General features: G+C 36.2%; 1 protein-coding gene across 2 annotated transcripts in view; it reads right to left on the bottom strand.

Annotated features, from left to right (window-relative positions):
• The window catches only part of MINDY2 (MINDY lysine 48 deubiquitinase 2), a 113,498-nt gene that overhangs the window by 74,812 nt on the left and 12,218 nt on the right, over window positions 1-26,468 (bottom strand). For both annotated transcript variants that reach the window (XR_014296393.1, XM_082648919.1), the window contains exons 2-4: window positions 24,231-24,288; window positions 13,209-13,273; window positions 4,012-4,170 (exon numbers count right to left, since the gene is read on the bottom strand). Coding sequence is in view for 1 of the 2 variants with exons in the window: in XM_082648919.1 (XP_082505045.1) it covers window positions 4,012-4,170; window positions 13,209-13,273; window positions 24,231-24,288 (282 nt within the window). In the remaining variant the exon portion in view is untranslated. The remainder of the gene's footprint in view (window positions 1-4,011; window positions 4,171-13,208; window positions 13,274-24,230; window positions 24,289-26,468) is intronic.

Raw genomic sequence — 26,468 nt, 5'->3', positions numbered from 1 at the left:
TGTCTGTAAAGGTACAGTAGAAAAATAAATTCAAAGTTTTAAGGTATAAGAAAATAAAATTGGGCATCTCTACTCTCCTTCCATATACTTTGCTTTTACTATTGAAGCAAAATAGATATCTGCTGTCTAAACTTACTTTGATTGCCCTCCCATCCCTAAAATATATTTATTTGTAAATTATTTACATGTACTTTATTAATTAATATATTAATTAACACAAATTAATACAATGAAATAAAAAATAAGAGAGGCCATGTTTTTTTTCCACATCCAAATGATCTTCATGAATATCTACTCTGAATACCACAAGAATTGACAGATCTGCACAATAGTAAGGACAGTGGTTTTCAAACTGGGAGCTTTTTAAAAAGCTAAAAGAATTCAAAACTCAAGTTGTTTCTCAAGTGCCTAAGTTTTCATTCCACTGCTGCCTAGCAAAATTTAAGAACAACTTCTCTAGGTTATAATTTTTTGTTGTTCCTGCAAAATTCAAGGATGGTAAAAGCCTCTTAACCATCCAAGTGGGACTGACGGTTGGCTGAAGATCAGTTAATTGAATAAATTAAAGCAGGAAACTGTGGAAAATGTTACATACATATCTTAAACAGTTCATGTTAGCTTAAAACACACAAATGTATTCACTTGTCAACCTTCTGATACGAAGCCAAATAAGGCCGTTTCTTTGAAAGTGGATCTTTTGGCTATGATTCTAGGTAAATGACACAAAAGAATACGCCTTTCAGTTTTCATTTATTTAAAATGAAAACTTAGACCCTTAAGAAGCAGTTTGAGAGCACAATCGCTTTAAATTTTCATTATTTTTTGTAACACCTTTACTGATTACAGCAATTTTCTTTAGTGACTCAACTTCATTGTCTTTCCAAAGAACTGAATTTTCAATCCTAAGGAATCCACAAAAATACACTTAGAATAATAAATACATGATCAATATATAAAAATCAGTTGTACTACTATAGACTAGCAATGAAAAATACAAAGATTTCAAATTTCATAGGCAGGATCTCTACATTAATATTTCATTCAATTAATTCATTTGGATGCCTTTTATGCACTACTATGCACCAGGTGCTGTTAGAGAAACTGAAGACTCAGCAGTGAATAAAATAGATGGTCTATGCTTTCATAAAGTTTATATTCTAGAGAAAGGACAAACAATAAACCAAATAAGCAAAAATATAACATACTAGGTAGTTGTATGCAGTGGTATGCAGCTGTTCTTTGTTTCCATTGTACTATAGCATTCCATAGTATGAATATACTATCATACATTTATTCATTCGTCTTTTGATGGCTATTCAAGTTGTTTTCAGTTTGGGGCGATGACAAATAATACTGCTATGAACGTTCCTGTACATTTATCCTGTTTCACAAATCTAGTTTCTCTAAGGAATTTGCCTTGTCAAATTCTTGAGTCTTATCCTCAACTTTACTAGATAACTCCAAACTGCTTTCCAAAGGAGGTAGTCAATTTACATTATCATTAGCATGGAATGAAAATTCTCTATACTGCATATCTTCTCCAATATTTAGTATTGTCAGACTTCTAAATGTCAGCCATTCTGATGGGTGTGTAGTCGTATCTCATTTAGGTTTTAATATGCATTTCCCTGACAACTAGTTCATACGTTCACTGGTCATTTGGGTATCCATTTTTGTGAAGTGTCTCTTCAAGTCCTTTTTGAAGAATTTTAGCTTTGTTAATCTTCTTTATTATATATTTTCTTTCTATTTTAATACTTTTGCTCTTAAGATAGATATAAAGCTCATTAATTTTCAGTTTCATTATTCTTTAATATTCGATTTTAGGGCTTTAAAAACCCCTTTAAAAACTGTTTTAGCTAAAAAAAAAAAACTGTTTCAGCTAAATCTCACAAGTTTTGATATTTAGTTGTTGTGTAGTTTAAAATATACTTTAAGTTTCATTACGATTTTTTGATCCAGACAGTCTCTACTGTTTTTTCTGCTGATTTCTAGTTTAATTGCATTGTGGTCAGAGACTATTCTGTACTTCATATATTTTAAATCCTTAAAAATTTGTTGAGGGGCTTCCCTGGTGGCGCAGTGGTTGAGAATCTGCCTGCCAATGCAGGGGACACGGGTTCAAGCCCTGGTCTAGGAAGATCCCACATGCCACGGAGCAACTGGGCCCGTGAGCCACAATTACTGAGCCTGCGCGTCTGGAGCCTGTGCTCCGCAACAAGAGAGGCCACGATAGTGAGAGGCCCGCACACCGCGATGAAGAGTGGCCCCCGCTTGCTACAACTAGAGAAAGCCCTCGCACAGAAACGAAGACCCAACACAGCAAAAATAAATTAATTAATTAATAAACTCCTACCCCCAACATCTTCTTTAAAAAAAAAAAACTCTAATATTTTGTATCTTATTTTAAAGAACAGAATAATGCCATTTGCAGCAACATGGATGGACCCAGAGATTGTCATATTGACTAAAGTAAGTCAGATAAAGACATATATCATATGATGTCACTTATATGTAGTATCTAAAAAAATGTTACAAATGCACTTATTTACAAAATAGAAATAAAGGACTTCCCTGGTAGTGCGGTGGTTAAGAATTCGCCTGCCAATGCAGGGGACACGGGTTCGAGCCCTTATCTGGGAAGACCCCACATGCCGTGGAGCAACTAAGCCCGTGCGCCACAACTACTGAGCCTGTGTTCTGGAGCCTGCAAGCCACAACTACGGAGCTCATGCGCCGCAACTACTGAAGCCTGCGTGCTCTAGGGCCTGCGTGCTACTGAAGCCTGCACGCCTACAGCCCGTGCTCCGCAACAAGAGAAGCCACTGCAATGAGAAGCCCGCGTGTGGGAACAGAGAGTAGCCCCCACTTGCCACAACTAGAGAAAGGCCACACACAGCAATGAAGACCCAACACAGCCAAAAATAAATAAATAATAAAATTTAAAATAAACAGAAATAGAGTCACAGATGGAGAAAACAGACTTATGGTTACCAGGGGGCAAAGTGGGGGGAGGGTTAAATTGGGAGACTGGGATTGACATATACACACTACTATATATAAAATAGATAACTAATAAGAACCTACTGTATAGCACAGGGAACTCTACTCAGTACTCTCTAATGGCCTATATGGGAGAAGAATCTAAAAAAGAGTGGATATATGTACACGTATAACTGATTCACCTTGCTTTACACCTGAAACCAACACAACATTGTAAATCAACTATACACCAATAAAAAGTAAAAAAAAAAAAAAAAAAAGATTTTGTATCTTATTTTAGTTACACTGGAGGCTTTTAAGGAAAAGGGTAGGGCGCAGGGATAAAGGGGAGGGTTTATTTCACAAAGATCACTCTGACTGCCAAGACAATTCACTGGGGGGAAGAATAACCTTTTCAACAAATGGGGCTGGTACAACTGAATATCCACATGCAGAATAACGTTGGATCCCTTCCCCAAACCATATATACAAATCAACTCAAAATGGATCATACTCCTAAATTAAGCACTAAAACTATATACTCTATACTTACATACTTTATATAAGTATACAAAGAACTCTTAGAACCCAGTAACAAAAAGTCAAATAGCCCAATTAAAAATGGGCAAGAGATCTGCAGATATTTCTCTAAAGAAGATATACAAATGGCTCATAAGCACATGAAAAGATGATCAACATCATTAGTCATTAGAGAAATGCAAACAATCCACAATGAGATACAACTTTACACCTACTAGGATGGCTGTAATCAAAAAGATGGACAATAACAAGTGTTGATGAGGATGTGGACTCAGCTTTGCAGTTGGCCTCTAACTCCATGAAATTATAGTCAGAAGTCTTGGGCAGATTTAGCAGTCTGGAGGACTGTGCTCTTAACCTCACAATGTGGCTAATTTCATGTAAAAGCACAAAAATATAAGTATCAGAAAATATAAATCTAGATTAATTTGCCAAATTAATAGATTTTTACTATATTTGTGTTCATATAATTTAAGATTTTCTACTTACCTGAGGGTCCACTAGCCATCCATGGTACAAAGGAATATCAAGAAGATCAAATACTATGCATTCTGGTGTATATTCAAACACTCGAACACCAGTGAATTTTACATTTACATCCAAGCCTGTCTGTAGTTTGTGCAGTACTGCCATAGCATCACTCATATTCTGAAAATAGAAAGGGGAAGAGAAAAAATAAGGAAAATCAAACAACAACAAAAAAGATATTTAAATGCAGGCACATTTACTACAAATTTTCCATTTTATCCAATTTATTCATTCCTTCAATTTTTATTATTAAGTACCTACTATGTGCCAGGCACTAGTATGAGTTCTAATGATAAAAGAGTGGATAAAACAAAGTTCCTAATCTCATGGAACTAACATTCTACTATGAGAGACAAATACGTAAATTATAAAGTCAAGTATTAGTAAGAAAAATTGAACAGGATAAGGATGTACAGAGTGAGAGGGGTGAGGGGCCTATTTTTAGACCAGGAAGTCCAAAGACAAAATTTCTAGTCAAAGAGGAAGGCCTCTTCCACTTCTAGGTATATTCCTAAAAGAATTGAAAGAATTTAAAGCATCGTCTTGAAGAGATATGTGTACACCCATATTCATTGCAGCATTATTCACAACAGCCAAGAGGTGGAAGCAGCTCAAATGTCCATTAACAGATAAATGGATAAAGGGAACATAGTATACATATACAATGGAATATTATTCAGCCTTAAAAAAATAAAGAAGGAAATACTATTACATGCTACAACATGGATGAAACTTGAGGACATTATGCTGAGTGAAATAAGTTGCTGCAAAAGAACAAATACTGTATGACTCCACTTATGTGAGATATCTAGAGTAGTCAAAATCATGGAAATAGAAAGTAGAATGGTAGTTGTCAGGAGCTGGAGGGAGGGAGATCTGGAGAGTTGTTCAATGAGTATAGAATTTTAGTTTTACAAGATGAAAATGTCCTAGAGATGTTATACAAGAATATAAATACAGTTAACACGACAAAACTATACACTTAAAGATGGTTAAGAGAGTAAATTTTATATTATGTTTTTTAACCACAATTTTAAAAAAAAGAAAGAAAAAGAAATGAGCTATCAAGCCATGAACAGACATGGAGAAAATTTACATGTACATTACTAAGTGAAAGAAGCCAATCTGAAATATATTGTATGATTCCAAATGACACAGTGGGAAAAGGCAAAACGATGGAGACAGTAAAAAGATCAGTGGTTGCCAGGGGTTAGGAGGAGGGAGGGATGTACTGGCAGAGCACTGAGGACTTTTACAGCAGTGAAAACTATTCTGTAGGATACTATAAAGGTGGATACATGTCATTATACATTTCTCAAAACCCAAAGAAAGTATAAACACCAAGAGTGAACCCTAATGTAAACTATGGACTTTGGGTAATAATTATGTATCAATGTAAATGGTGGGAGATGAAGTCTGAGATAAAGGCTGGATCACAAAGACTTGTTGGTCAAATTAAAGAGTCGTTCTGTCCACAACAGTTTTCTCAATAAACACGGTCATATAAGTGTGTAATGAAGACTATATTAAAACATGTTTTTCTAAACGTTTTAATATATTAAATATGGACATAATTTAGAGGGTATATTTGATGGAACAAATAAAAACCAATATATAAAATTTGATAAAATTTTATTGAATCCCTACTGTTAATCAGACACTGTGCTACACACTAAAGATATAAAACAGGAGCAGACTATAGCCTACTGGAGGGCTTATAGTAGAAAGGGTGAACATGAAATTAAATCCTTTTATATTAAAATTAGGGACTCTCACTGAAATCTCAGATGGACAAATTTAGGTCATAATAACAAAGTTCTGTTTTACCAATTAACTTATAAAATTCCATGCTAAGAGACTATACAGACTGAAAACAAATTATTCAAATATTTTAAATTTATGAATGAAGAATTTATAACAGGATAACACTGTTATATACTCTTTGGATTTTGTCAGTTTCACCTCTAATAACTATATTCCCCCAAAACAATATATTTTCTCAGTCTTCCTAAAAGTTGAACCCTTGAAAACAATCAGCTCACATTTTTTTCCTTTCAGTGTTTTAAAACTTTTCCTAAAGCCATAACAATGATGAATGTGAGAAAATAGTAACAATAATGAGCCACTGTAGGATTATAGTTCTACCACTGATACTACTGATTTTTTTCTGCTATTTGTTAAATTCTTAGTTGCCAGACATCCAGTTTCCTTCGGGGGAAGTATAATTTCTAACAGCTCCTGGAGTCAAGCTTATACCTTTATGTATCTTCTACATTTTTAATAGATTATAAAATGTTAAAATAACTAAGTTAATACAATTAATAATATCCATAAATAAAACTGATAAAAATAAACAAATTTATAAACAAAGAGTTAAAAAGAGTATTTTGCCATCTTGTTCTTGAATCCAAATGGGTGCTTACAAGAAAGGATTACTACTCCTTTAAGCCAGTAGTTCAACTGTTTCTTAGAATTTTTCTTAAAGGTACTGTTAACGTGGTGAAATTTTAAAGTTAAATATAAGATATATTTTAAAAATATATTTGCAGTCATATAAAAACCTGTCATAAACACACACACACACACACACAGAGTATTTTCTTGTGTTGTCATCATTAAGCAAAACTGAAAGAAATACACTCTTTGTTTATATTATGATTTCTGGTAAAAGGGTTTTTTTTTTTTTTTTTTGGTAAAAGGGTTTTTAATTAGGAAGACTGCAGCTCTGCATTGGTCTTTCTAAAATTTAGGCTTAAACATTTCTGCTCACACAAAACTATACAAAAAGAACATTGTTACATCACACCTGTGGAACATTAAGCACCAGCTTAGACTCAGTCTTATCAGCTTGGTACACACTATTCTCAAAACTAATGGTAATGCAATCACAATACCTTATAAATAGTTTTAGAGCTTATTTTAAATGCAGGGTACTTTCTGTCTAACATGTTTATAAGAAATGCAAGTGGTTGTTAGTGTCTGTTTCAACTTTGAAGCAAAACTTTACTTCCAATCATTTTTCAAGAGTCTAGATCACCTTAATGGAAACATATCCTGAGACTGCAAAACAGACTTGAAACAAAGTGCTGATATCATTTGCAAATACTCATCACTCAAGATTTTCTCAAAAAACAAATACCGTATGCTAACACATACATATGGAATAAAAAAAAAATGGTTCTCATGAACCTAGGAGCAGGACAGGAATAAAGAGGCAGACATAGAGAATGGACTTGAGGACATGGGGAGGGGGAAGGGTAAGCTGGGACGAAGTAAGAGAGTGGTATGGACATATATACACTACCAAATGTAAAATAGATAGCTAGTGGGAAGCAGCTGCATAGCACAGGGAGATCAGCTTGGTGCTTTGTGACCACCTAGAGGGGTGGGATAGGGAGGGTGGGAGGGAGACGCAAGAGGGAGGAGACATGGGGATATATGTATACATATAGCTGATTCACTTTGTTATACAGCAGAGACTAACACAACATCGTAAAGCAATTATACTTCAAATAAAGATGTTTAAAAATGAATAAATAAAAAAGATTTTCTCAAGACTGTGCAACAGAAGTAAAATGAATTTTGAGGTTAATGTGAAACTGCAACTGTGATCCATAATTTCTAATTTCAAATTTTTGTATTAATCATAATAGCCTTGCTGATTTCAATAAGAAATGATACAAATTTGATAAATAAATGATATAAATTTAACCATAACACTTTATACTTATAAAATATTTACTGGTTTTATATATTGAAGGTTAGCCTAAGATTTCATTTGAAAAGAAGTTTCCATTGTGAGAAATGTTTAGAAATCCTTGCTTTAAGCTACAAATTCCAATAGAATTTAAATGATTTAGCATACCTATTTGGCTTTAGCTATGGATTTCCTACCTTACACAGTGATGCAATGCAACATACTGGCTTTTCCATTTCATTAGGACTAGATTATTTGAACATTCAAATTCAAGAAATTTTGCAAAACCAAAATGAATTTTGTTTTCTTTTTGCCATTTGGATACTGGTGAAAGTATGTAGTAAGGGTTACTTTGAAAGTAAACATAAAGGTTCCAATGATATCTGTTTCTTCCCTGCCTGATACTTCTTCCACTGTAAGAACCTGATTTCTTCTTGCCTTCCATTGTCAAACAAAGGAAGAATACTGAAGAAAATGAAGCTATGCTTGCTTTCTTACAGCTCCAATAATTTTGAGCCCAGTGGTCCCCTCCTATATTACAGAATAGTATCTCTAAAGAACGTGCCAAGCAACGTAGACACATTGAAACTATGAAACAGCAGATTTAGTCCTAATGACATACCCCAGAAATCTTCTGCTGAACTGTTTCCTACATATAATTTAATTGTAAAATGTACACAAATGAGGAAAGATAAATCAATAACAAATTCACTTGAAAGTCAATTTTTTCAAGGAAAATACCAAGTTATCATTCTACATAGGTGTGTAGAATGATACCTATGTTTCATTCTACATTGCATATAGATTCACATAAAAGACAGATCAGCAAAGTACGGCCTGTGGGTCAAATAAGGCTGTGAGCTAAGAATGGTTTTTACAGTTTTAAAAGGGTGTAAAAAGAGAAAACAAAGAATATGCCCAAAAATCCACTGAGACTCCCTCTTGCGAGAGCACCGGAATCACAACCAACTGCTGAACAATCATGGACAGGAAGACACTGGAACTCACCAAAAAAGATCCCCACATCCAAAGACAAAGGAAAAGCCACAATGAGATGGTAGGAGGGGTACAATGACAATAAAATCAAATCCCATAACTGCTGGGTGGGTGACTCACAAACTGGAGAACACTTATATCACAGAAGTCCACCCACTGCAGTGAAGATTCTGAGCCCCACGTCAGGCTTCCCAACCTGGGGGTCCAGCAACAGGAGGAGGAATTCCTAGAGAATCAGGCTTTGAAGGCTAGCGGGATTTGATTGCAGGACTTTGACAGGACAGGGGAAACAGAGACTCCACTCTTGGAGGGCACACACAAAGTAGTGCACATATCGGGACCCAAGGGAAGGAGCAGTGACCCCAGGGGAGACTGAACCAGACCTACCTGCTAGTGTTGGAGGGTCTTCTGCAGAGGCAGGGGGTGGATGTCGCTTACTGTGGGGACAGGGACACTGGAAGCAGAAGTTCTGGGAAGTACTCCTTGGCGTGAGCCCTCCCAGAGTCTGCCATTAGCCCCACCAAAGAGCCGGGTAGGCTCCAGTGCTGGGTCGCCTCAGGCCAAACAACCAACAGGGAGGGAACCCAGCCCAACCCATCAGCAAACAAGTGGATTAAAGTTTTACTGAGCTCTGCCCACCAGAGCAACAGCCAGCTCTACCCACCACCAGTCCCTCCCATCAGGAAGCTTGCACAAGCCTCTTAGATAGCCTCATCCACGAGACAGCAGACAGCAGAAGCAAGAAGAACTACAATTCTGCAGCCTGTGGAAGGAAAACCACATTCACAGAAAGATAGACAAAATGAAAAGACAGAGGACTTTGTACCAGATGAAGGAACAAGAAAAAACCCCAGAAAAACAACTAAATGAAGTGGAGAAAGGCAACCTTCCAGAAAAAGAATTCAGAATAATGATAATGAAGATGATCCAGGACCTCGGGAAAAGAATGGAGGCAAAGATCAAGAAGATGCAAGAAATGTTTAACAAAAGCCTAGAAGAATTAAAGAACAAACAGAGATGAACAATACAATAACTGAAACGAAAAATACACTAGAAGGAATCAATAGCAGAATAACTGAGGCAGAAGAACGGATAAGTGATCTGGAAGACAGAATGGTGGAATTCACTGCTGTGGAACAGACTAAACAAAAAAGAATGAAAAGAAATGAAGACAGCCTAAGGGACCTCTGGGACAACACTGAATGCAACAACATTTGCATTATAGGGGTCCCAGAAGGGAAGAGAGAGAGAAAGGACCCAAGAAAATATGTGAAGAGATTATAGTCAAAAACTTCCCTAACATGGGAAAGGAAATAGCCATCCAAGTACAGGAAGTGCAGACAGTCCCAGGCAGGATAAACCCAAGGAGAAACCCGCCGACACACACAGTAATCAAATTGACAAAAATTAAAGACAAAGAAAAATTACTGAAAGCAACGAGGGAAAAAGGACAAATAACATACAAGGGAACTCCCATAAGGTTAACAGCTGATTTCTCAGCAGAAACTCCACAAGCCAGAAGGGAGTGGCACAATATATTTAAAGTGGTGAAAGGGAAGAACATACAACCAAGATTATTCTATTTGCCAAGGATCACATCCAGAATCAGTGGAGAAATCAAAAGCTTTACAGACAAGCAAAAGCTAGGAGAATCCAGTACCACCAAACCAGCTCTACAACAAATGCTAAAGGAACTTCTCTAAGTGGGAAACACAAGAGAAGAAAAGGACCTACAAAAACAAACCCAAAACAATTAAGAAAATGGTAAAGGAGCATAGATATCAATAATTACCTTAAACATGAATGGATTAAATGCTCCAACCAAAAGACACAGGCTCGCTGAATGTATACAAAAACAAGACCCATATATATGCTGTCTACAAGAGACCCACTTCAGACCTAGGGACACATACAGACTGAAAGTGAGGGGATGGAAAAAGATATTCCATGCAAATGGAAATAAAAAGAAAGCTGGAGTAGCAATACTTATATCAGATAAAATAGACTTTAAAATAAAGAATGTTATAAGAGACAAGGAAGGATACTACATAATGATCAAGGGATCAATCCGAGAAGAAGCTATAACAATTGTAAATATATATGCACCCAACACAGGAGCACCTCAATACGTAAGGCAACTAACAGCTATAAAAGAGGAAATTGACAGTAACACAATAATAGTGGGGGACTTTTAACACCTCACTTACACCAATGGACAGATCATCCCAACAGAAAATTAATAAGGAAACACAAGCTTTAAATGACACAATGGACCATATAGATTTAATTGATATTTATAGGACATTCCTTCCAAAAATAGCAGATTACACTTTCTTCTCAAGTGCACATGGAACATTCTCCAGGATTGATCACATTGTGGGTCACAAATCAAGCCTTGGTAAATTTAAGAAAATTGAAATCATATCAAGCATCTTTTCCGACCACAACGCTATGAGATTAGAAATCAATTACAGCAAAAGAAACCATAAAAAACACAAACGCATGGAGGGTAAACAATACGTTACTAAATAACTAAGAGATCACTGAAGAAATTAAAGAGGAAATCAAAAAATATCTACAGACAAATTACAATGAAAACATGATGATCCAAAACCTATGGGATGCAGCAAAAGCAGCTGGGATTGACATATATACACTAATATGTATAAAATGGATAACCAATAAGAACCTGATATATAAAAAAAAATTTTTTTTAAAAAGATGACACAAACAGATGGAGAGATATACCATGTTCTTGGACTGGAAGAATCAATACTGTTAAAATAACTATACTACCCAAAGCAATCTACAGATTCAATGCAATCCCTATCAAATCACCAATGGCATTTTTTACAGAACTAGAACAAAAAGTCTTAAAATTTGTATGGAGACACAAAAGACCCCGAATAGCCAAAGCAGTCTTGAGGGAAAAAAGTGGAGCTGGAGGAATCAGAATCCCTGAATTCAGACTATACTACAAAGCTACAATAATCAAGACAATATAGTATGGGCACAAAAACAGAAATATAGATCAATGGAACAGGATAGAAAGCCCAAAGATAAACCCACGTACCTATGGTCAACTAATCTATGACAAAGCAAGCCAGGATGTACAATGGAGAAAAGACAGTCTCTTCAATAAGTGGTGTTGGGAAAACTGGACAGCTACATGTAAAAGAATGAAATTAGAACACTCCCTAACACCATACACAAAAATAAACTCAAAATGGATTAAAGACCTAAATGTGAGGCCAGACACTATAAAAGTCTTAGAGGAAAACATAGGAAGAACACTCTTTGACATAAATCACAGCAAGATCTTTTTTGATCCACCTCCTAGAGTAATGGTAATAAAAATAAACAAATGGGACCTAATAAGACTTAAGAGCTTTGTAAAGCAAAGCAAACCACAAACAAGACAAAAAGACAACCTTCAGCACGGGAGAAAATATTTGCAAACGAATCAACAGACAAAGGATTAATCTCCAAAATATATAAACAGCTCATGTAGCTCAATATTAAAAAAACAAACAACCCAATCAAAAAATGGGCAGAAGACCTAAATAGACATTTCTCCAAAGAAGACATACAGATGGCCAAGAAGCACATAAAAAGCTGCCCAACATCACTAATTATTAGAGAAATGCAAATTAAAACTACAATGAGGTATCACCTCACACCAATTAGAATGGACATCAACAGAAAATCTACAAACAACAAATGCTGGAGAGGGTGTGGAGAAAAGGGAACCCTCTTATACTGTTGGTGGGAATGTAAATTGATATAGCCCCTTTGGAGAACAGTACAGAGGTTCCTTAAAAAACTAAAAATAGAATTACCATATGACCCAGCAATCCCACTCCTGGGCATATACCCAGAGAAAACCATAATTCAAAAGACACATGCACCCCAATGTTCATTGCAGCACTATTTACAATAGCCAGGTCATGGAAGCAACCTAAATGCCCATCAACAGACAAATGGATAAAGAAGATGTGTTGTATATATATATACAATGGAATATTACTCAGCCATAAAAAGGAACAAAATTGGGTCATTTGTAGAGACGTGGATGGATCTAGAGATTGTCATACAGAGTGAAGTAAGTCGGAAAGAGAAAAACAAATATCGTATATTAATGCATATATGTGGAACCTATAAAAATGGTACAGATGAACTGGTTTACAAGGCAGAAATAGAGACACAGATGTAGAGAACAAACGTATGGACACCAAGGGGGGAAAGTGGTGGGGGTGGTGGTGGGGGTGGTGTGATGAATTGGGAGATTGGGATTGACATATATACACTAATATGTATAAAATAGATAACTAATAAGAACCTGCTGTATAAAAAAATAAATAAAATTAAAAAATTAAAAAAAAAGAAAAGCCACTGATAGAGACCAATGAATATATCTGTAAGTAAAAATTAACTATCTTAATATAACAAAAATTGTATCTATTACCTGCTCATAGTTTAAACGTTGAATTTCTGAAATTTCTTTTGGCTTTGTATCAAGCATGTAGTCTCCTGTAAAAAGAAATGGTAAAGTTGCCTTTTAAAAATATTACTTTTTATCTAATTACAAAGGTAATATATTTTAATTATAAATTGTAGCAATAGGTAACATAAAATATTTACCCCCCCCATTCAGAGAAAATCAATGTTAACTGTTAGCTAAGGTCTCACATATTTTTTTCAGTGTACATCCTATGTTTTGAACTTTCTTTTTCCTCCTCTTTATATTTAAGCATCTTTCCATGTCACTACAATAAAGCTCTAAAAGGTTTTTACCAAGTTTCACTGCTATCAGCAAGATAACTATTACCCCAATACCTTTCCAAGAATGGGTGTCATCAGTCTTCTAAATGTTTGTCATTCTTAGAAGTAAGCAAACATTTTTTTTTGCATTTAAAAAACTGGTATCTTAGTGGTTACCGGTGAGGAGAGGGGAGAGAGAGAGGTAAGAAAGGGGTATGGAATTGAGATACAAACTACTATGTATAAAATAGATAAGCAACAAGAATATATTGTATAGCACAGGGAATTAAAGCCATTATCTTGTAATAGCTTTTAATGGAGTATAATCTGTAAAAATACTGAATCACTATGCTGTACACCTGAAACTAATATAATATTGTAAAGCAACTATACTTCCCCCAAACTGATACATTTTTATACAGGTATTTTCACTTGGTATCACCATTTTAATATATAAATGACTTTTTAAAAAATAAATTTATTTACTTATTTATTTTTGGCTGCATTGGGTCTTTGTTGCTGCACGCGGACTTCCTCTAGTTGCAGCAAGCGGGGGCTACTCTTCGTTGCGGGGTGCGGCCTCCTTATTGCGGTGGCTTCTCTTGTTGCAGAGCACAGGCTCTAGGCGTGCAGGCTTCATTAGTTGTGGCATACGGGCTCAGTAGTTGTGACTCGCGGCCTCTAGAGTGCAGGCTCAGTAGTTGTGGCACGTGGGCTTAGTTGCTCCGCGGCATGTGGGATCTTCCCAGCCCAGGGCTCGAACCCGTGTTCCCTGGAACCCGTGTTCCCTGCATTGGCAGGCGGATTCTTAACCACTGTGCTACCAGGGAAGCCCCTATAAATGACTTTTAGTATACGTGATACCTTTTAAATATATGTAGCATCATTTTAATATATGCAGTAACTTTTTATCCATGTTTTGCCTTTTTAACTATGTATTAATTATATATACTTATCTTTGAATTGCCTGCCTATACAAGTATCATTTTTTTTTTTTTTACTGAACCACATAAAAGCTCTTTTTCAGTTAGAGGAATTAGAACATTTCCTGTTATACATGGTAAATTTTTTTTTTCCCATAATGGCTTCTGACTTTATGGTGATGTTTTTTGCCTACTTTTCACCATACAGAAATATTTAATTTCAGTATAGTCAAATTCTTCTATTATAGCTTCTGGGTTTGATGGGTTTGATGTCATGTCAGAAAGATTTTCACCTCTTCAGAGTATACAAACATTCACATATACTTTCTTCATGTAATTTTATATTTGTCTTTTTTTACGTTTAAATCTTTATCTGGAATTAATTTGATATAAACAGTGATACATGGAACTAACTTCTCAGCCAGCCTCCCAAATCACTAAGTTGATAAATTGTTTTATTAACTTTTATTTTCAAATTCAAAATAAACTTCTAAAGACTGCATCAAGTATTCTTTTAGGGACTTCCCTGGTGGCACAGTGGTTAAGAATCCGCCTGCCAGTGCAGGGGACATGGGTTCAAGCCCTGGTCCGGGAAGACCCCACATGCCAAGGAGCAACTAAGCCCATGTGCCACAACTACTGAGCCTGCGCTCTAGAGCCCGTGAGCCACAACTACTAAGCCGACGAGCCACAACTACTGAAGCCCATGCGCTTAGAGCCTGTGCTCTGCAACAAGAGAAGCCACCACAAATCAGAAGCCCATGCACCACAACAAAGATTAGCCCCCGCTTGCTACAACTAGCGAAAGCTGCACGCAGCAACGAAGACCCAACGCAGCCAAAGATAAATACATAAATAAGTTTTTAAAAAAGTATTCTTTTAATCTCTCCAACTCTGATAATAAAGAAATTCCTACGAACATCAATATATTATTATTTTTGCTTTTATTTAGAACTTTAAGATGGCAAAATCTAACTGATAACAATTTTATTCCACCATAGGTACAGGAATTCTAAATCACTAAATTAATTCATTCACAGAAATATATAAGCAAGTGTATTTAACAAACATTTTTGAATCCTTATTATACATGGCACATTGTATATTTACATGTTGAGGTTTTAATATAGCATTTAACTGAAAACTACGCTTTGAGTAAATTTTATACATTATTTATTCAAATAATTGAGAACATATTTGCTATACTGGTATCCTATATCTCATTTAAGCTCTGTATTTATCCTGATAAAAGACTGTAGTGTATGCTTTCCTACAACTTTAATAGGGTCAGGATGCAGAACATTACATAATTCAATACTAAATGACCCTAGATATGCTATCATGGATTAAAGCTTAGGTGCTAAGAATAGAATAATTATTGGGAAAGACTCAGATAAGCAACCCCTCTTTTCCTGAGGTCAGAAAAGATCTTCAGACAAGAGAAGAATGGCCTGACTAAGGGAGGCAGCCTCTGTGATGGACCTCAATGAGCCCTATAGCCTGGCATTCATACCTTTGTATAATCACCTTCCCTTGAGTGTGGACTGGATTCACTTCTAGTGAATCAAATACAACAGAATTAATGAAATGTCACTTACAAAATTATAAAAGAAAATATTGTGTCGTTTGTCATGGTGCTTTCTCATTTGCTCACTCTGAGGAATGCCACCTGCCATGTTCTGAGCTGCCTTTTGGAGATGCCCACGGCAAGGAATTGAAGGAAGCCTCTAGAGAGAGAGCCACAGAGAGCCACAGTCAATGAGGAACTGAGAACCTCAGTCTAACAACCTGTGAGGAACTGAATCCTGCCAACAACCAAGCGAGAAAGCTTGGAAGCAGATCTTCCTCAGTTGGGCCTGGAGATAAGACTGCAGCCCCAACTGACACACTGACTGCAACCTCATGAGAGACCTTAAGCCAGAGTCACTTAGCCACACCCAGATTCCTGACCTACAGATACTGTGTGATAATAAACATTCATTGTTCTAAGTGACTAAATTTTGGGGTGATATGAAGCAATAGACATCTGTATTTTTAGGAAAGTTTGTAATAGAGAATTAGATATTTTTAAAAGACTGATTTTGAGTTTTTAAGGGAGCATCTTTCAGTTTTAGATATCTAAATAAATCATCTCTTAAGAATTCTGTCTAGCTTATCTAACCTTTATAACAAAATTGGTCAACAATACTACCTCAATCAAAAATATTTATTGAGGGACTTCCCTGGTGGTCCAGTGGTTAAGAATCTGCCTTCCAATGAAGGGGATGCAGGTTCAATCCCTGGTCGGGGAACTAAGATCCCACATGCTGTGGGGCAACTAAAACCACACGCCGCAACTACTGAGCCTGCACACTCTAGAGTCCACGCACCACAACTAGAGAGCGTTCGTGCTGCAACTACTGAGCCCATGGGCTCTGGAGCCCCCGTGCCACAACTAGAGAGCTCACACGCTGCCAACTACTGAGCCTGCGTGCCCTGGAGCCCGCGCACCGCAGTGAAGAGCCCATGCGCTGCAAAAAAAAGATCCCACATGCCACAACGAAGATCCTGCGTGCTGCAACTAAGACCTGACGCAGCCAAATAAATAAATAAATAAAACATTTTTTAAAAAACAGTATTTATTGAAAGTCTATTCCGTGTTTAGCAACAGGTTAACGTGTTTGGAAATGAGCGTTTCCCTTAAAAAACTAATAATTTGGTTGGGCAAAGAACATACAGGAAACAGAATAAAATAACAATAAGGTATAATAGAGTGTAAAATGTAATAAAGGCCTTAAGTACCAAGTGATTTTGAAAAGAAATATTCATAAAGCCTGTAGCACTTAGAAATATCCTCTGTAGGGGGTAGTATCTAAAGCAGAGTCAGAAAAATCGGCAGAACCTGCCAAGGCAGTGAGGGGAAAAAGCATTCTTTGAGGGAGAAAGAATGATGGGAAAAGCAAATATAAGAAACATCTTGCTATATGGGCAGTTTATAAGGAGGTTTATACATAAGATTTATGTTGCAGAGTGGTGGGAAATATGGCTGGATGGGTAAGCTTGATCAGATTATAGAAAATCATAAATAATACATCAGTAAGTTTGGCTGCTTGTGAAAGATCATAAGGGAATCTTTCTGTTTTTAAGTAGACAAGTGAAGGATGAAACTGGTGCTTTAAGAAGATAACACTGATATGTAGGCTAATTTGGAGAGTAGAGGAAACAAAAGAGCTTGCAATAAATCACATTCCGAAGTACCAGTATACAGAGAGAGGAAAGAATTTCAAAGAAAGAATCCATAAGACTTTGCTATTAATGGGATATTTCAGACAAACAGAAATTAAGAAACAAAAACCTGACAGCCACATTAGGCCAAAAAAGGAAGAGAGGGTTTGGCAGTAGGTAGTAGGTAACTTATCCCAGGTGAGCATTTGGAAAAGAGAAGACACAGTCAACTGTGGGCAAAATTAACATGCTTCAACATTGACCTCCTTTTATAGTATTTATGTTCAAAAGATAAAATAAATTACCTTTTAAAAAGTCAGACAGCACCATCATCCTAACAACCATTTTCCTTACTATAATACGATGCTAGTCTCACCATCATACAAACTGTCTTGGATGGCTAAAATCATAGTGTGTATTCTAGTTTGTGTTGTGCTTTTTTACCTCATCTTCCTAACCATTTTCTGCCTTCCACCTACACTTCTTCCCCACTTAGACCTCCTAGCACTCACTAGGAGCTTTCATGTTGCTTTCTTGAGGCCAAAGCCCTCCAACAAGCCATGTCTATGTTTGACCCTGTTCTAATACTCCAGTAACAGAAATTTCCAAATTAAAATTCCCTCCTCCTCTAACCTTTGAAAAACCTAGGAAAACCTTTAATGGTTTCTTTACAATCTTTCTACTAGTGTTTGCTTATTAATGAAAAAGTATCTCTGGTTCCCCCAGAGAACTGGAGTAATCTCAAGAGAACAAAATCCAAATAGCTTAGAAAATTAAACAATTTGTTTTGGCAGGATTGGCTTTAAATAAAGTTTACTTTTGGCGAGGCAGAGTTTTCAGAATCTCTCTTCTCACATTATTCTTGCTCACTTCTCTCCCACCTCCCATTAGGATCATATTACTTTCATGCTGTCCCTGTAGATGAGTCTCCTCGCCCAGGACTTCCAAACCTCTTTAGCTACCCTAAATCTAAATATTACTTTGTCAATTTTTCTTTTTCCCTATAATTTAAAAAATTCTCTACTCTATGTCCTGCTCTCTCAGGGATTTTTAAAATCTAACAGTTAGATAAATTTAAGATACCAAGATGCACTAATTATTTTCTTTCCAAGAAAAATACCATGTTAACATTTTCTTAGTACATTTATGCAAGCCACATTGACTGTATTGTTGACACCTCCAAATAACTTGTCCACAGTACATAATCAGTAAATATTTGCTGGATAAGAAAAAGAAAAAAAAAAGGAAGAGACAAGTAGTAGGAATTTAAAATACTCTATCAAAAACACTTGAGTGGTGGAAAGGGAGAAGGGATATACTTTTGAGAATACTAGCCTTTCAGCACTTTAAAAATCATATTAGAAGGTGCCTAGATGGATAGAACACATAATTTAATCTTTCTGAGCTTTGGTTACCTCATCTGTAAAATGAAGAGATATTATAATTTATGATGCTTTTATTTCCACTCCAATCTTACCCTTTTATACTATTAGTACCTCCATTCATATGCCCTCTGCCTCTGCTCATGGGTCTCTGCCATTACAAATGCATTCTTTAGCTATGGGAACTGACAGCAAAAGAGCTCATTTTGTCTCAGAAGGTAGAATAGAAAAAGGCAAGTAGAGTGATGGTAATAACTAGCAGGCAAGAGGTTAGGTAAATGGCATCGGTCTATGATAGCACAGACAGCAGAGCCAGGATGACATAAGAAGCTGTGGAGTGGCAGCACAGTTTAAGGTTAGCACTGTCCAACAGAAATATAATGCAAGCCACAAATGCAAGCCCATATGTAACTTTAAATTTTTAGTAGCCACATTAAAAAAAGTAAAAGGAAGTAAAATTAATTTTAATAATATCTTTTATATTAAACGTCACCCCTGCTGAAACTTCCCCCCATCCCGTGGGAAAATTGTCTTCTACAAAAGCAGTCCCTGGTGCCGAAAAGTTTGGGGACCGCTGCTCTAACCCATGCATTTCAGCAGGGGCGATGTTACCGCCAAGGGGGCAAAAACTGATTCTTGGAGGGTAGGGACAAAGGTATCTTAGATATTATAATGGTTTGTGGCCTTCAAAGGGCCACAGAACATGAAGAGACATACAGTATATCTGTGGTATTAAAATTTCCTGGAGTGAGTGATTAGGACAAAGATGTCTACAAAGGCTCCTTAGGGGGGCAATACTGAAAAAAAGGTGGAGAAACACTGCTCTACCCAATCTGTGCATGCTGGGAAACTTTAGGGGATGATCCTGCACCCACGTCTCTTCTCTATACTTTCTCTCTTAATGATCTCATCAATTTCCACAGATTTAAATACCATTTTTATACTAACGACTCCTAAATTCCTATCTTGAATTTCAGTGTCCTCTGGAACTCATGGTCTCTCAAATCTTCTAAGTATTTTCTTTTCTTAATGTTTCCTTCATCTTCTGCCTAAATGAAATTTGGCTCTGCCTTGATGACACTGCAGCCCTCTCAAGTGATGTCTTTTCTCTCTCATGCTTCTTTACCGGTGAGCCTGAAGGTGGATCTACTTGCTCCTTAGGGTCATTCTTTCTCTCCCTCCTCCCTAAAACTCCTCAGTTTTAAAACTCATGCTATCATATAATACTACCCATTATCCACCCACCTGGTTATAGTTCTCTACCAACTTTCAGGTCAATCTGCCTCATTCCTAGCTCACTACCTCTCTATGACACAAATCCTGCCATAATTTTTGATAATTTCAATACTCATAGAGATGACCCATCTAATACCCTGGACTTTCTGTTCCTTGCCTCTTTTCCAACAAGAATCTTATATTCCACCTTATCTCAGAAACTCATTCCCTATGATCATACAGCTTTGTTATCACCAGGCTCCAAAAATTCTTCAGCTGTATCAGGGCCTACAATCCACTAAATCCCGTCACATTTTTCAACATATTTATATCCTCATTTCCTCTTTATGCAACTTAACTATTATAGCTCATCATTATAACCACTCTCTACACATACCTTCAATTTCCTAGACTCTTTCTTCAACATACTCACTTAGCAAAAACCCAGCTCTGGTTAAATCCTGCTCCTCCACTATTCAGGCCTATACTCATGCAGCTGAGTGTGACTGAAGAAATCATACTGCCAATGTTGGCTGGTCTCACTAACCCCAGTGGTAATGCCCAGGAATAATACTTCATCTCCCCATTCACCTCCAACTTGTCTAGGCAACATCTTCCTTCTCATCTTCAACAACTCCTCCTTCATCTTCACTCTCAGCTGATAACCTGGTTTCCCATTTCACTGAGAAAATAGAAGCACTCAAAAGACCTTCTATAAGTTACCACACCCACATCTGTCCACCTACCTGCATCTATTTTTAATACATTCTATCTTCCCTCCTATTGCTAAGGATAAAGTATCTGTACTGCCTAAGACTAATACTTCTATTTGTCTAAAATACTCTTTTCAATTCCTTTCCTTCAATTTTCTCTTTTTAAAAACAGCTTTATAGAAATGTAATTCACATACCATATAATTAACCCATTTAAAGTGTACAATTCAGTGTTTTTAAAGTATATTAATAGGATTGTGAAATTATCATCATGATCTAATTTTAGAACATTTTGGTCTCCCCTTAAAGAAACTCTATACCCATTAGCAGTCAATCTCTATTTCCCCCCTATATTCCCAAGTCCTAAGCAACCACTAATCTACTTTCTGTCTCTAAATTTGCCTATTCTGGACATTTGATATAAATGGAATCATATAATAAGTGGTATTTTGTGACTTGGCTTCTTTGACTTAGCATAATGTCTTTAAGGTTTATCCATATTACAGCATGTATCAATACATTCCTTTTTATGGCTGAATAATGTTTCACTATATGGATATAACACAGTTTGTTTATCCACTCATCAGTTTATGGCTATCTGGGTTGTTTCCACTTTTAGGCTATTATTATAATGCTGCTATGAACATTCCTGTACAAGTTTTTGTGTGAACATGTATTTTTACTTCTCTTGGATAAAGTTGTAGGATCATAGGTAATTCTATATTTAGCTTTCTAAGGAACTGACAAACTGTTTTCCACAGTAGCTTCATTATGTTACATTCCTACTGGCTATGTACAATATATAAGGGCTTCTAATTTTCCCCTGTGCCCACTCCAGTCAGGTTTTTATCCTGTGGACTCGTTGAAGTTACCAATTACCTCCTTATGGCTCAATCAATGGTCAATTTTCAGTTTTCATCCTGCGTGGCCTATTAGCAGCATTTGATTCAACTAATCTCTAACTCTTCATTGAAACTCTTCATTTAGATTCTAGGAAATTAGTCTTTGGTTTTTCTTCTATATAGTTGAGCTTCTACCCATTCTTCCTCTTCCTCAGCTTCTAATCACTGGCACATCCAAGATTCAGTCTACTGATCTCTTCCCTTCTCTATCTACATTTATATTATTTGTGACTCAGTATAACTGTCATTTATATATGTTATGTGTTCCCAAATGTGTATTTACAGGCTAGATCTGTGCTGTCCAATACAATAACTAGTAGTGACATGTGGCTACATAAATTTAAATTTAATTAATTAATAAAAATTTAATTTAAAATTAATTTAATATTCAGTTCCTCAGTCACATCAGCTATATTTTAAGATATCAAGAGCCACATGTGCCTAGTGGCTATGAAACTAGACAGCACAGATATAGAACATTTCCACTGACACAGAAAGTTTTACTGTACAGCACTGATTGAGACCTCTCCTCTAGACTCTACATTTATATATCCCACTGCCTCCCTGATATCTCCACTTGAATGCCAATAAACATCCCAAAACCAAAATCCTGATATTCCTCCCTAAACATGTTCCTTCCATTTTTTCCTGTTTCAGTTGATGTTAACTCTGTCCTTCCAGTTGTTCAAACCAAAAATCATGGGGTAACCCTTGACTTCACTCTCACTCCACATTCAACTGATCGGCAAATTCAGTCAGCTCTATATTCAGAATCTGACCATATTTTATAATCTCCACTTCTACTACCCTGCTTGAAGCCACCACCATCTTTTGACAGTTTTAACAGCTTGCTAACCAATCTCCCTGCTTCTGCCTTTACACTACTAAGTTCTATTTTCAACATAACAGCCAGAGAATTCTTGTTAAACTCAAAGTCAGATCATTAGTCCTCTGTTCAAAATCCTTTAATGGCTTCCCAATCACCCACAGCAAAAGTCAAAGTTGCTATAATAGCCTAGGATACTGTACGATATGATCCCATTACCTCTAATCTCATCTCCTAATACTTCCCCTTTGCACAGTCCTTGGCAGTCATACTGGCTGTTCATCAAAAGCACTAAGCATATTTCAGCCTTTTCCATGAAATATAATTTAGAAACCACAAAGTTTAAGAATCACCAAGCTAGAGTAAAAGAGGTTTAAATAGAAATTCTATTTCCAGACATCTAGATATTGAAAGTAATCTACACTTAACTATGAGGTTCCCTAGCCAGTGAGTGGGATTAAATGACATTAATTACATAAAGAAAAAGGTATTCGAGGGCTTCCCTGGTGGCGCAGTGGTTGAGAGTCCACCTGCCGATGCAGGGGACACGGGTTCGCGCCCCAGTCCGGGAAGATCCCACATGCCGCGGAGCGGCTAGGCCCGTGAGCCATGGCCACTGAGCCTGCGCGTCCGGAGCCTGTGCTCCGCAACGGGAGAGGCCACAACAGTGAGAGGCCCGCGTACCGCAAAAAAAAAAAAAAAGAAAGAAAAAGGTCTTCCAAAAGCTCTAATCTCAATTACTTCACTAAACTTACACCTCACAAAAAAAAAATCAGTTAGCTAGTTGTCTGGAATGCCATAAATAAACTAATCAGCTAATAAAATTTTTTAAAATAAAAATTTAATTACTAAACAACTGTAAGAATATGGATTAAGATTTCCGATTTGGTAATAGTATAAATATATAAATTCTTATTTGCTAAATTGTAAAAGACCACAGGGTGATATACAACAACCTACTCTGTAAACAAGTTCTACTCAATGCAACTGGTCTGCAAACTGTGTAGTATGGTCTGTTTTGAAATAAGAATCTTGCATAAGAATGCAATTCAATACACTGCTTCCTTCATCAAGAAAAACTGGCCATCAAAAAATGTCAGATGGACTAAAATGTTTTACACTCTAGTATAAGCCTCTATTTCATTGCAGACTGGTAACTAACATTTTATAGACTGACAGAGGTCCATGAATCATATTTTGGGTAGCACTGCTCTAAATCACCTCCTGGGTTTTAATTCAAGTCTACTCAATATTTTAAAACACTACCTACATTCAATGTTAGAGTTTTTGTGCCATTTCCCACTCTGTAGTTTATTGGAATTAATATGTACCTTGTTTTCTAGATGTCACTAGTCTCTTTATTTATATTAAAGAATTTTAATGCTGGTCAGAAAGAAGGCATCCAATAACAGAAACATACTGATAAAATTTTTTAATTAAGAGATTAAAAATTATAACTTAAAAATAGCCTAAAAAAGGTGAAATTTGGTAATATATTAGCTTTGAAAACTTTGGTTTATTTTGAAAGAGATATAAAAATCATTCACTTTTCAACACTAACCTAAATATTCCATCAGCTGTTCAGCAGTTATGATTTCCATCATCGGTGGAAGTTTCACCTGAAAAACAAAGTATTTTTCTATAAAATCAAATGTTTTAGATAATTAAAGTGTTTCTTCAGTCAGAAACACAAGTATGTATGTGTATTATATGTATCTACTATAGGTATACAACACTCACATTTAAAAATCTTTGTAACTAATCTTTAATACAACAAAGCCAATCCTATCATCATAAAATTTACAGGGTGATACAAGATCTCAGAGAGTCAATGAGAAATCTATTTTCAAAGCCAAGTGCTATGCCTTTCGTCACCCATCCTGATTGTCATTATGCACCTGCAGCAGTGTCCTGCATGATAGAAAATACAGTTTAAGGGCAGGAAGAGGCACCGAACATGTTTTGACAGGTCACCCATGCAGCAGTTTTACTGAAGACAGGCTTAACACAGGTCAGTATTCCATTACTTCAGTCTACCTGGGCCATTTTTTTTTGTTGAGTAGCTAAAATGAATACAGTATAAAGGATGGTCATAAACTGAAGGATTCATACTATATGAGTCAACCTGTAAAACTTAAAAACAGGCAAAATTAAACTTTACTGTTTAGAGCTGTATATGTATAAAGAAAAGAAAATGGATACTATAAAAATTAGGACTGTGGTTAACCCTAGGGATAAGAGAAGGAGTTATAGTTGTAACAGGACACGTAAGAGGCCTCTGGGGTGCTGGCAATGCTCTATATCTTGACTTGCATGGTAGTTCCACTGTTTGCTTTATGATAACTTGTTAAACTGGACATCTCTGTTTTATGTACTTTTCTGTATGCGCTATATGTCACAATAAAAAGGTTAAAAGTAGATATATACGTTATAGTCATACTTAAGTTTCAAAAGTTATGTCAGCTGCAACACAGTCTAAATGAATTTTTCAAATGAATTATCAGATGAATTACACAGATATTACAGCCAATGATTGTAAATATTTTAGCTGACTTATTGAAAAGCATACTCCTTGGTATATTCATGGAAGAAAAATAAGTACTGTAGGATGCAAACTCGAACAAAATAATTAACATAGCAATGACAGAATAGCAGCATAATTAAAAATTCCTCAGGAATTACTATTTCAGGATCTTTTAAATCAGCAATTTCTCCAACAACAAGTGTTGAAGAAGGTGCTCTGGATCTTTATGTTACCAAATGTAGTAACAGTATGTCACAATTTTTTGTTTTAATTAATGAATAAAGTAAGTGCTAAAAAAGATCCCTGTAAAACAGAACAGTTTTAGACCCTCTGAAAGTATACATGACCGTTGGTACTTATGAGTTAGTCATCCAGTGGCTTTATCACTCAGTGAAAACCAAGAGTTGCCATGGAGGTTTTGATCATTACTTGTTTCTAAATTATTCTTATTTTCTAGGACACTTTTTAAAATTGTAATAGACTTTTTTCTTTTTTTTTTTTTGGCTGCGCCGCATGGCATGCGGGATCTCAGTTCCCCGACCAGGGATAGAATCCACGCCCCCTGCAGTGGAAGCACAGAGTCTTAACAACTGGACCACCAGGGAAGTCCCAGAAATTGTAATAGACATTTTTTTTGGAGCAGTTTTAGGTTTACAGAAAAATTCAGCAGAAAGTACAGAGAGTTCCCATAAAGAGTACATTTTTCAAATTGAAACTCATTGGCAAATTATAGTCCCCTGCTTGTTTTTCTAAATAAAGTTGTATTGGGTGTCACTCTCATTTGTTTATGTACTGTCTTTGGCTGCTTTTGCACTATAATAACAGAGCTGAATGTTTGCAACAGAGACGATATGGCCCACAAAGCCTAAAATATTTACTATCCGGTCCTTTACAGGAAAAGTATGTTGATCCCTGCTTTAGATGATCTTAACTGCTTTTAGATAATATTTTATCAAGGTGTTTCAATACCACTTTGAAGGTCTGATATTTAAACCAGTAGTTTATATACACTGTGAATATTTACATTCTGAATAACTGTCAGACCACTCTGAAAGTCCAGTTTTCACCTAACAATGCTTCTTAAATGAGACCTATATATTCTTTTATTCCAGACAAATTCAGTGCAGAAATATATTCACCAGAAAATCCCATAAACAAATAGCTTATCCTCTTTTGGTCAATGTAGTAATCCCACTATAAAATTGTCAATAAGAAACCAAGGCACTAACAAGTGTATGTATTTGGGAAATACATTCTACAATCCTAGATTTCTAC

This window comes from Grampus griseus (assembly GCF_964374135.1).
Source record: "Grampus griseus genome assembly, chromosome: 2".
NCBI classification, from domain to species: Eukaryota; Metazoa; Chordata; class Mammalia; order Artiodactyla; family Delphinidae; genus Grampus; species Grampus griseus.
This window is presented reverse-complemented; position numbering and strand designations above follow the sequence as displayed.